This window comes from Nelumbo nucifera, chromosome 6, assembly GCF_055504915.1.
Source record: "Nelumbo nucifera cultivar China Antique chromosome 6, China Antique-T2T, whole genome shotgun sequence".
Taxonomy (NCBI): Eukaryota; Viridiplantae; Streptophyta; class Magnoliopsida; order Proteales; family Nelumbonaceae; genus Nelumbo; species Nelumbo nucifera.
The window spans coordinates 14,610,252-14,621,399 of record NC_142654.1 but is presented as its reverse complement, the minus strand read 5'-3'; the positions used below and the strand labels follow the sequence as shown (position 1 = coordinate 14,621,399).

Here is an 11,148-nt window from a genome sequence, read left to right as displayed (position 1 = left end):
AAAGAAAACATACGAATCGAGGGCTTGCTTCCTTTTCTCATCTGGTGGGTTCGATTCCGGGAGAGAGTGATTGATGGCAGTTCCATTGAAGAAGCTCTTCGGCGAAGAATCTTCCGAAGAAACCAAGCCTCAAGTCGAAAAGACAATTGACGGGCACTAGCACTCCCACTTGTTCGAGGTGCCACCTCGATTACTCACTCTGAGGTGAGTGAAGTGCCCTACTTCTATCTCACGGGTAGTGGTAGTGTAGCTGGGCTATTGATCCTGGTGAAGGAGTCCTATCAAGTAAAGGCCGGGCCGTCGGATTATCCACTACGGCGGAAAAGCGCTGCTCCGCGTCGAGCTCGGGAGCTGCGCCTTCGCCTTGATTCGGCTCGGGAGCTGCGCCTTCGTCTGAATTCGGCCCGGGAGCCTCCACCTCGTAGAGGTCATTCTCCGACGAGGAGAGTATATCATTTTCAGGCAAGGATCGGGTTGGACCAAATCCAGTCCAGTTGACACCTATACCCCTATCCAAACTAACATTACAATTGGACCTGGCATTTGGCATTTGGGTTGGGTGGATCGGGTTCGGGTTGGGTCAAGGTACTTCGGGTTAATTTTGGGTTGGATTATCAAATGCTAGACCCTAACCTTAAATGTTCGGGTTAGGGTTGATCCATGGATCAATTCGAGTCATTCCAAAAAATAATTGAAATTTAAAAAATAAAGAAAAAGTACATGAAAAATGTCAAAATTAAAAGAATTAACCTTAAAAATTCAAATATAAAATAAAAAGCTTGAACATTTAACAATTTAATGAGTAAACAATAAAAAGTAAAGACTTAAATAGAAAAAATTAAAGAGTGGAAACTTCTAACAATGCATAAATAATCCCAATTAGACTTGACAATCGGGTCAACGGATTGACCCATGACCCAACCCAACCCAATTTTTTTCTGATTGGGTCGGGTCGGGTCATTTTCACATTTGGGTAGTTAAATATAAGACCCTAACCCTGTTTTTTCGGATTAAATTGGGTCGGGTTCACGGGTTGAGTCAACTTTTTGCCAGGTCTAATTACAATTGAATTTGATTTAAATATTTATGCTTTTATAAACTTAAAATTTATGTTGTACCTATCAGTACAAATTGTTTGGATGTTGTATTTTTACTAAAGAGTTGTAGGCTCAAATTATGAACAAGTTCATGATATATAATATCAATGCAATATTTTAGGTTAATATCTTAATTTTAGTAATTTTTATTTAATTTATCAATACTATTTAATATCCAATAGAATCCCAATTCAATTCGAATCCCAATATTAACAAATCAAAATAGTTCAATTCGATCCAATCCATTTTTAACCCTTAGTACTTTTAATAGAAAAACAAAACTCCCGATCATCACAATGCCTCTGCCTCCATCCAAAAGATTGCAAAATAGAAAAATTGTTGCATTGCTGATTATGCTCAAACGCAACCTGAAAAACGCTTGCCCCCCCTTAAAAAAAAAGCATGTTACCCGAAAACTCGGGTCGGGTCATGGGTTGCGAGTCACTTCTTTTCACACCAATATTTTCATATCGGTGTTGATTGATTGTGATGGTTGAACTATTCGAATCATTTGAATTGGATTGTTAAACCAATATTTTTTATAGAAAAAAAAAAGTTGACTGGTCAAAGACCAGTTGATCCGAATAGTTGAAGCATTTGATATTCCGACCCGTGGATCAACCCTAATATGAAACTTGGGACCGGGGACCAGGGCAAGCCTTTGCCGATTCAACCCGAAACTCGACCCAATCAGAAATGACCGGAAATTGGCCCGTCCCGACCCGACTGACAGGTCATTAAAATTCTATCTGAGTCTGCTGGTTTACCAGATTTCGACTTGCGAGGTCCTCTACATCTGTGGATCGAGTACACTGTCGCCACTCTCCACTCGTCCCCACATTCGTGTTGTGCGTCACTACCTGCAAATCACGAGCAATCACGATGAGTACGGAGTTCTATAGCCCCTGGTTTTCAGCAGTCCTATTCTGCTACATACGATCGCTACTTGCACAGCTACTAACAAGATCTACAGCCGCACATTTCAAACATGATTTCCGCCTCAAAACTCAACAGTCAAAACATTCGGAGATGTGCGCACATAGATGATAGTAGAAGCAGAGTGGGTAGCGTCACGTAAGTAGCAAATCCGGAGTCGCCACAATGAATTCTGTATGCTCGATGATTCGGAAGATATTCTAATCCAAAAGGCAAAAGGTTTCGCAAAAAAAAGAGAAAAGAATGTGCAAAAAGAAGAAAGGTCAGGCCCACAGCTTTCTTATATATGAAAGGTGGCCATAACCATTTCTCTTCGATCTCTCAAGGTTAACGAGAATAGTTCGTACAGGGCCAGAACTTCTGCTTTCGCCTTCCTCTAAATTTATCGGAAGATTTCAGAATTCTCAACCAAATTTAGCGGAGTTGAGTGTTCTGAGTTGTGAGGTAGCGCAAATGAGTGTGGTGGTTCTGTGGTGCTTGTTCGTATCTGTCTTACTGTTCCATTCATGTGCTCTTGGGAACGAATCGACGTCGGAGATTGGGTGGCTGACTCGGGAGCTGCTGGAGTCGGCCAGGGAGCCCCAGTTCTTGGACTGGTTGAAAAGCATTCGGAGGAGAATCCATGAGTACCCGGAGCTCGCCTTCGAGGAGTATAAGACCAGTGAGCTCATCAGATCGGAGCTCGACTCGCTCGGAATCGCTTACTCGTGGCCGGTGGCAAAGACCGGAGTGGTTGGTTCCGTAGGTTCAGGACAGCAGCCTTGGTTCTCTCTCAGGGCAGACATGGATGCTCTCCCTTTACAGGTAAATCTCTCTCTCTCTCTCTCTCATCATGGTTGATATGAAGTATGAACGAATAGATCTGGTCCATATAACTCTTAGTATAGGTATTCAGTTATATGGACCCATCTGATATGCTTCCAAAAAATTTCGCATGGGCGCCTCAAAGAGCGCGCCCCACAATAAATTAAACATCTCCCCATGATAAGTACGGAAATATTCCTAATGCTCGCTGCATATGCATGTGGGGCGCGCTGTGTAAGACCCTGATCCTCTAAATAAAAGAATCATGACTGGATCATCCTCGGCCTTGTTGAGTCACGTGGCTTCTGACAAGACCAACTGAATCACCACGTGTCGGATCTTTTCCTTTCTCTTTTTGTTTTATAAACAGAGATTTTACTTCAGAGTTCGTCCGGTTCTTTTTCTCTCTGTCACTTTAAAAGTAGCATCTAGATCCAGTTGATATTTGACAAGTTTTGTTTTCAAAAAGGCAATTTAGAACGTAAAAAAGAAAAACGTATATAAAATTAAAAAATAAAAAACGATATTTGAGGATTCGACTGATTTTTCATGTCAACGGGTTCTGGTCACAGTATCCAACCTGAAATAGTGAGGCAGACACCATTTGTTGGCAAGTACCAAACCACTTGGTTTGCATATACTTGTATTTCCTCCATAAGCCATGTCCATCTTGTTTTCTTTCATGCACTTCTTAGCAGTAGAACACAATATCTTGATCAGAGTATATAGCCTTTTTTCATTTCCGGTCAAAACTTTGAGAAGCCAGTTGATTAACCGATTGTATTATTTCCTTACTCTCACCACCTCAAATTCATCCCAGAAATTCAACTCAACCACTTCTCTCGCATCCCCCTTCTTGGGATTATTTCCACCACATCCAGGTAGGTTTGTTCTCCTGTAAGAAGTGAAAACAGGGCAAGCCATATTTGATAACAGTTGATGATTGATAGAGGTCTCATAATGAGAAATCCGAAGTGTTGAACCTTTTTTAATAAAACAATCAAATTACAACAAATATCAAATGGGATCAAGGGATTCACATGAATAAAAGGAGAAAGAAATACATTAATCACCTAAAAGTATTTGATTTGGTCAAACAAGCTTAAAAACCAACCCCTATAATTTCTAAGATCTTGTGCACCCGATGGGATGTTTGGGGAACTTCTCCACTTCAATTTGCATCTCATCCTGTATGTTTCCTGCCAAATAGGATATCTTTAAGGCCACTTTGGTGCCTTGTCTGGATATTTTTATTGTTTTTATAAGAAAAATGCTTCTTGATAGAGGAATCAAGAATTCACACATATTAGTCCCTTCACATGGTTAAGGGACACATGGTGCAATTTCATGGAGGATCTGGAAAAGGATACAAGGGATAGGTAACTAGTAGATCCAGAGTACAAAGATCTTGGATCTAATCTCACTTTTGTCTGGTTGGGCGGTTTTGGGATTCAGGGACATTGTATAGATCATTGATATTATATACTTGATTTCAGTCAATTGAAACCAACACGTTCATTGTGAAGGAATTGGTAGAGTGGGAGTACAAGAGCAAGAACAATGGTAAGATGCATGCCTGCGGTCATGATGCACATGTAACAATGCTTCTTGGTGCAGCTAAGTTACTCCAACGACAAAAAAATGAACTCAAGGTACAAAAGAACTATACAGGCTTATTGCATAGCTTTAGACTTTTTAAGGTTCAGTGGTTTCATAATTAGTTTGTTGTCCTTTTGAAGGGCACAGTGAAGCTTGTTTTCCAACCAGCAGAGGAGGGCAGGGCTGGGGCTTACCATATGTTACAAGAGGGTGCTCTTGACAATATTCCTGCAATCTTTGGCTTACATGTACTACCATCATTGCCTAGTGGCACTATTGCTTCAAAACCCGGTCAATTGCTTGCTGGGTCTGGCCGGTTCTTGGCTATAATTCAGGGAAAAGGTGGGCATGCAGCAACTCCACACAAAACCACAGACCCCGTTCTTGCAGCATCCTTGGCAATCCTTGCACTTCAACAGATCATATCCCGAGAAACAGATCCTCTTGATAGCAAAGTAACTTTATTACCCTTTCTATTTCCCTTTCTTATTTGTTAATGTTTTCCAAGTTTCAATCCTACCAAAAAAGCATAGCTCATGATCCTTGGTTTCCAACTATATAGGTGGTCTCAGTCACATTCATAGAAGGTGGCCAAGCAGGAAATGTGATTCCAGAAGCAGTAAAATTTGGAGGCACCTTTAGGAGTATGACCTCTGAGGGTCTCTGTGACCTTCAAGAAAGGATCAAAGAGGTGCCAAAACACTCAAAACCTTTTGACTTGATATTTATGTACATTTTGAGTAATATATCAATTGAAGTGGGATCCTTATTAGTTAGAAATATGGAAAGCACCTTTTTATATTAGTTATTGCTTGGTGCTGTAACAGAACTTGATGGGAACATATTCTTTCTGCAGGTCATAGAGACACAAGCAGCTGTACATCGGTGTACTGCAGTAGTCGACTTCATGGAGAAGGAACGAAGACCTTATCCAGCAACTTTTAATGATGAAGAAATGTACGAGCATGCAAAAAGGGTTGGTGAGAGTTTGCTTGGGGAACCATATGTACAACTTAGTCCAATGACCATGGGAGCAGAGGACTTTAGCTTCTATTCACAAAAGATGGCCACTGCATTGTTCTTGATAGGGATAAAGAATGAAAGTGTAAAATCAGATCAACCCCTGCACTCACCACATTTTTTTATTGACGAGGATGTTCTTCCCATAGGAGCAGCTTTCAATGCAGCTGTTGCAATTACTTATTTGGATAGCCATGTTGCTGACACTCATTAGATACCCTGATTGTTTTTCACTCTTGGAAATAACAATGTCAGGGAGTGGTAAAAGAAATGCTCAGATTTGAGTAATCAGAGTTCATGCTGAAGCAGATGTTACAACTCTAAATGCATGATTACCAAGTTTTCTCAAGAACCCAGTGAAATAGAACTGGCATGACAATCCATCAAAATGTTTGTCTATATGCTCCACAGAACCCCTGATCAAACTGGGAGTCTGTATTTGTACTCAGTCTGAACCAGATATTTGAAATTCACTGAAGTAGTCATCTAGCTAGCAACATTTATAGGCTGAAATACAGAGAAGCTTTGAATTGTAGTGCTTTAGCCCAGGCTTCAGTCTCACTCAGAGCAGTATTCGACAAGATGGAGAAACCAGGATTAAAAACCAGAGTGTACGCATCAAAAGCCTGGAGAAGATAAGCAGGTTTAGTTAAGCAAGTTGGCAGGTGGTACCAAGAACTATGTAGAGCTAATGTATATTGTCATGTTTAATGGCCTCTTATAACCTCTATTTTTTTTTTTTTTCTTTTGTTTTGGCTCCTGTCGTAGAAAAGATAAAGCCCCATAAGTTAAAGGCAAAAATCATGGTAAATGATTTGCACCATCCTATGCAAGTGCATAAATATGAGTGTAAAGAAACTCTTCATTCTCCTACTGTATCTTCTACATTTCCCACTAGAAACCATCTATGTGTGTCAACTGAGAATCTAGACGTATGGTTATTTATGTACAATTGGAAAATCACCATTTGGTAGGAGCACAGAGAATACCTCTGAGTGATTAAAAGACATAAAAGCAATGTTGAAACTCACTGTTCGTGTAGATCTTCTAATGATATAAAATTTCTTAAAAAAGTAAGATTTACAAAGGACTTGATATTGGCTTGCAGTTAAATTAGAGAAAATTACAGCAGCCACCATTCTCTGCTGCCGATATGAATTCAAAGTTCAACCAATCAGCTGAACAAGGAACTGATAACCAAAACCTCAAGATATTGAATACAGATGAAGACTTTTAAGAATCCCAAATCAGTAATGATCCTCTGACCTTAGACGTAAATTCCATGGGAAAACATGTTCTCAAAATGGTTGTCCAAACTCCTAACCAAGTTACAAGTCCATGGTGATAAGCCAACTGCCATGCAAGATTTAAATCTGATCTATTTGAAGTTTATATCCTCAGGTACAGTTCTGGCTTGAAAAGCTCTACAATTTGGTTATGGAATGGCTCAGTATGGAACCAAATCTCACAAATCATGAACGCCATAAGTTACTGGTACAAATGGGAGAAGAAACCAGAAAAAGATTGCATCCTTCAAAACTAAATCCAACTGCAACCAGGTATCTTTCTAACTCCCCTCTCCCTCATCTTGTGTCTCACCTTAGAAACATCAAGCCACCGGTCTGCTGCTGCATAAATGTTTGATAGCAATACATAGTTACCTGCATTTAAAGGCTCAAGCTCAAAAAGTCGGCCAGCTACCACCTCTCCAATCTCAATATTTCCATGTAACCTACAAGCACCAAGCAATGCACCCCAAGCACCAGCATGAGGCTCCACAGGCATTGATTCTATGAGATGATAAGCTGCTTTTAATTGTCCAGACCGGCCAAGAAGATCAACCATACAGGCATAGTGATCTGGAGAGGGAACTATGGAGAAGTCATTTTTCATAGAATTGAAGTACCGGTATCCCTCTTCGACAAGGCCTGCATGACTACAAGCTGTCAGGACAACTGTGAAGGCCACGTTGTCCGGGGTCAGGCCTTCGTCCAACATCCGATCAAAGAGATGAACAGCCAGGGTCCCATACCCGTGCATTGAAAGACCTTGGATCATTGAACAATAGGAGATCAAGTCACGCTGTGGCATGTCTTCAAATAAATGAGATGCCCTTTCCATATTCCCGCACTTTGCATTCATATCTATAAGAGCTGCATTTACATGAACTTGACTTAGGTCGATTAAGCTCTGGGTCACGTAGGAATCAATCCATTTGGCTAGCTCCAAACTACCAACTTGAGAGCATGCAGACATTAAGCTCACCAATACAAATTCATCAGGTTTAACGTTCTGCGCATGCATCTCAAGGAAGATTTTTACAGCCATATGAGGCTGACCATTCTGACTATATCCAGCTATTAGTGCCGACCACGCTACAATATCTCTAACAGGAGACTGGTCAAATAGAAGTCGCGCAGAAACCATGTCACCCGCCTTTGCATACCCATCAATCAAAGAAGTGAAAGAAACCACATTCCTCTCTGTCATTTCATCAAAAAGCCTTCGAGCACTTTCCAAATCACCAAATTTCAAATAGCCACACATCATTGCATTCCAGGAAGCGAGATTCCGATAAGGCATTTCATCAAACATCTTCCTAGCTGCAACTAAATCTCCAAACGTCAAATACCCAACTATCATGGCCGTCCAAGAAACCTCATTTCTCTCGAACATCCCATCAAAGACCTTCCGAGCACACACAATTTGACGACACTTCCCATACAAATCAATCAAACTCGTCCTAACAAAGATATCTGCTTCAACTCCGTATCTCACTACCGAACCATGAATTGCCTTTCCTTCCCTAATGGCCAACTCATTCGAGCACGCCTTTATCAAAGAGGGAAACGTATATTTGTCAGGAACCGTTTCCGACCGCTTCATACGATTAAAAATCGAAATTGTCTGAATCACAGACGAGTTCCCGCAATGCCCTCTGATGACTGAGTTCCAGAGATAGATATTAGGCCGAGAGACACGATTGAAAACGCTCGTAGCGTATCGGATGTTAGAGAATGAGTTACAGAGACAAATGAACTGGTTTATAAGAAAGTTATCTTGTTCTACGCCCTTCTGAACGATCTGCGCATGTACCTGTTCAAGATTTCGGATTGTTTTGCATGCTTTCAGGAGAGTTGAGATGGAGACGGGGAAAGCAGATGATTTGCGTTTCGGTAATTTATCGGGCGACGGCAATGAAGAAGAACGACTGAAAAAGCTCATAGGGCGAAAGGGAGTGTGACATTGCTGTTTATTCTTCTACTTTTAGTCTCACTCCTGAGTCCTGACGACTCTCAGTCCTTCACGTCTCAGTTTTTTGGGTTGCATATGCATTTTGTTTTGAATTTTTGAGTCTGAGAGTTTGGTCCGCGGTAGGGTTGCAAATGGATCAATCAAATCGGATGTGGGTAGCTGATTCACGTGTATTCGGATCCGATTCGAATTGTAATAGGATTTTAATAGCATTAACAAATTGAACTCAAAATTCTTTCCAAAACAAACTTGAACTCAAAATGAACAAAGTATTATAGGTGTTCAGGTTTTTTTTTTTTTTCAAACTCTCCCCTTCTCTTATCTTCTATGTTTTAGCATGTGAGATGGTTAGTCAGCATCCCCCAACAATTGGGATTTCCTCTTCATAAAATTGGTCCTCGGACCTGTTCATGGGTCGGGACAGGTTCAGGCCAGGCTTTGTATATGTATCAATATAATACACTCAGGCTCGAGCCTAAGCTCGGCTTGACCATCGGGCCTAAGTCTTGAGTCCGAGCCCGACCAAAAATTTGAAAATATTTTTTTTTTCTTTTTTTATTCAATAAAAAGTGTTTTATTTATATTAAAAACCTTTAAAACTCAAAAATAATAAATATTTCACTATTACTTGGAAAAAAAAGAGAAGAACAAAAAAAATTGTATATATATTTTTTATTAAATAAAAAATATTTTTATTATTTAATATATAGTATCAGGTCGGGCTCGAGTCGAGCTTTTTTGAGAAAGCCCGAGCCCGAGCCCGTAGGCCTAAAATTATGACCAAGCCTAACTTAATAACGGGTAGGGTCGGGCCAGCCTGTCAGGCTACCCGGCCCCTAGTCCTCACACCACTTCACCCCTAATAAATAAATTGGATCAATTTCACCACCAAGTAACTTGTCTAAAAGAAATCATTGGTTTACTCAACAATCAAATGATGCAATCCATTGAACCATTGAGGGTTGGATCATTTGATCTGGGCAAAGTTAGATATTAATTCTCTTTTTTTTCTTTTTTTTTTTTTTTGGTATTTATAGTCAGTCCCATCTTTAATAAATGTTTTATTTTTATTTATTACACCTAGGTATAAGACTTAAATCTCTCTTGAGATATCTCCTAAATACTAAAACAATCCCTCTATTTTTTGATAGTTTTTTTCTCGAAGGGGTTACACAACAGGATAGCCCATCCCCCAAACCCATAACCCCAACCAGGTGTAGGAGGGATTCGATATTTCGATCCCAACTCTCCACTACAACCAACAAGAGACCTTACCAACCAATCATCTGACACCTTGCAACCCCTCTATTTTTAAATTGGACTAAGACATGGTTTTTGAACCATCGTTGACTTGAATGGTTGGATTCAGCCTGGGAACCATCCAGGCAACCGATTCTGTTTTACCCCAAACTTAGTCCTTGGTCAAAAACCGTTGAATCGATCAACAACCCATTGACTCAAGTTATCAAACTGTTGATCCATTCGACCCGTTCAATGGTTTTTTGCCTTTTTTTTATTTTTTTTGTCAAAACTAATCGTAGGGATGACAATTTTCCCTATTTCCCAATCCCCGTGGGGATCTACCCTAAATGAGATGGGGATGAGGATGATTTTCCCCCTGCGGGGACGGGGATGAGGAAATTTTCATCCCCGTTAGTGGGGATGGGGAGGAGACGGGGAGAGCACTCCCCGCCCCGCGGGGACCCCGACCCCCGCCCCATGGGATCCCCACTAATATATATGTATATATGTATGCATACATTATATATGTATATATGTACACATGCATCTATATATTAATATTTTTAAAATATGGTTGAATATGTTTGAATATTTTCTAATAAGATTGTAAATTTTAATTATTTTATTTTTATTTTTTTCAATAAAAACAAAATAGTTAACATTATAAAAATCATGAAAAATGGGAATTCCCATGAGGACAAGGATGGGGATAACCTTATCCCCGTTAGTGAGGACGGAGATAGGGACGGGGATCTCCCCATCCCCGCCCCGCCCCGCCCCCTTGCCAATCCTACATTGGAGTAAAACCTCCCATGCAGATGATGTCATCACAAAAACACCTCTCGTCATTTAACAAACTGTCAAAAACCGTTTGCATGTACATAAGGCCTTTTATCATTGGTGGCTAAATTTGGACAAAGGACCAAATTTTAGCCCTAATGTTCTAAGAACCATTACCTGCTCGTGCCTGGCATGAGACATTCCAATGAAGGAGAGGTGGCGGTGGGGTATCAATATCAATCGGTGCAATTCACCAATTCCACCAGTAAGTATTGCACCGTATAAGTGGTTCGTGAGTAGATATGTTATCCATGAATATGAATATGGACAGAAAACTGACTGATGATTGAATAACATTTCATATCCATGCGAGTCCGGAGGATCTGCTGCACTTAACTTGGTTTTGCACTTCCTG

At 40.4% G+C, this 11,148-nt stretch overlaps 2 protein-coding genes across 3 annotated transcripts; one reads left to right on the top strand and one right to left on the bottom strand.

Annotated features, from left to right (window-relative positions):
• The first annotated feature begins 2,340 nt into the window (after positions 1-2,340).
• Positions 2,341-6,181, top strand: LOC104589533 (IAA-amino acid hydrolase ILR1-like 3). The gene is made up of 5 exons (XM_010247882.3): positions 2,341-2,837; positions 4,364-4,489; positions 4,577-4,891; positions 4,999-5,127; positions 5,293-6,181. Exons 1-5 carry the CDS (start codon positions 2,487-2,489, stop codon positions 5,668-5,670), a joined length of 1,299 nt encoding a protein of 432 aa, XP_010246184.1. The 5' UTR covers positions 2,341-2,486; the 3' UTR covers positions 5,671-6,181.
• Positions 5,944-8,952, bottom strand: LOC104589542 (Pentatricopeptide repeat (PPR-like) superfamily protein). 2 transcript variants are annotated; one of them, XR_016077157.1, is made up of 2 exons: positions 6,723-8,952; positions 5,944-6,082 (listed from the first exon to the last, which is right to left on the bottom strand). XR_016077157.1 is itself a non-coding variant. In XM_088889320.1 (1 exon), exon 1 carries the CDS (start codon positions 8,679-8,681, stop codon positions 6,996-6,998), a length of 1,686 nt encoding a protein of 561 aa, XP_088745446.1. In that variant the 5' UTR covers positions 8,682-8,952; the 3' UTR covers positions 6,502-6,995. The 2 variants fall into 2 exon arrangements, 1 of the variants encoding a protein (XP_088745446.1); XM_088889320.1 differs by lacking the exon at positions 5,944-6,082 and having other exon boundaries at positions 6,502-8,952.
• Positions 8,953-11,148: the final 2,196 nt, after the last annotated feature.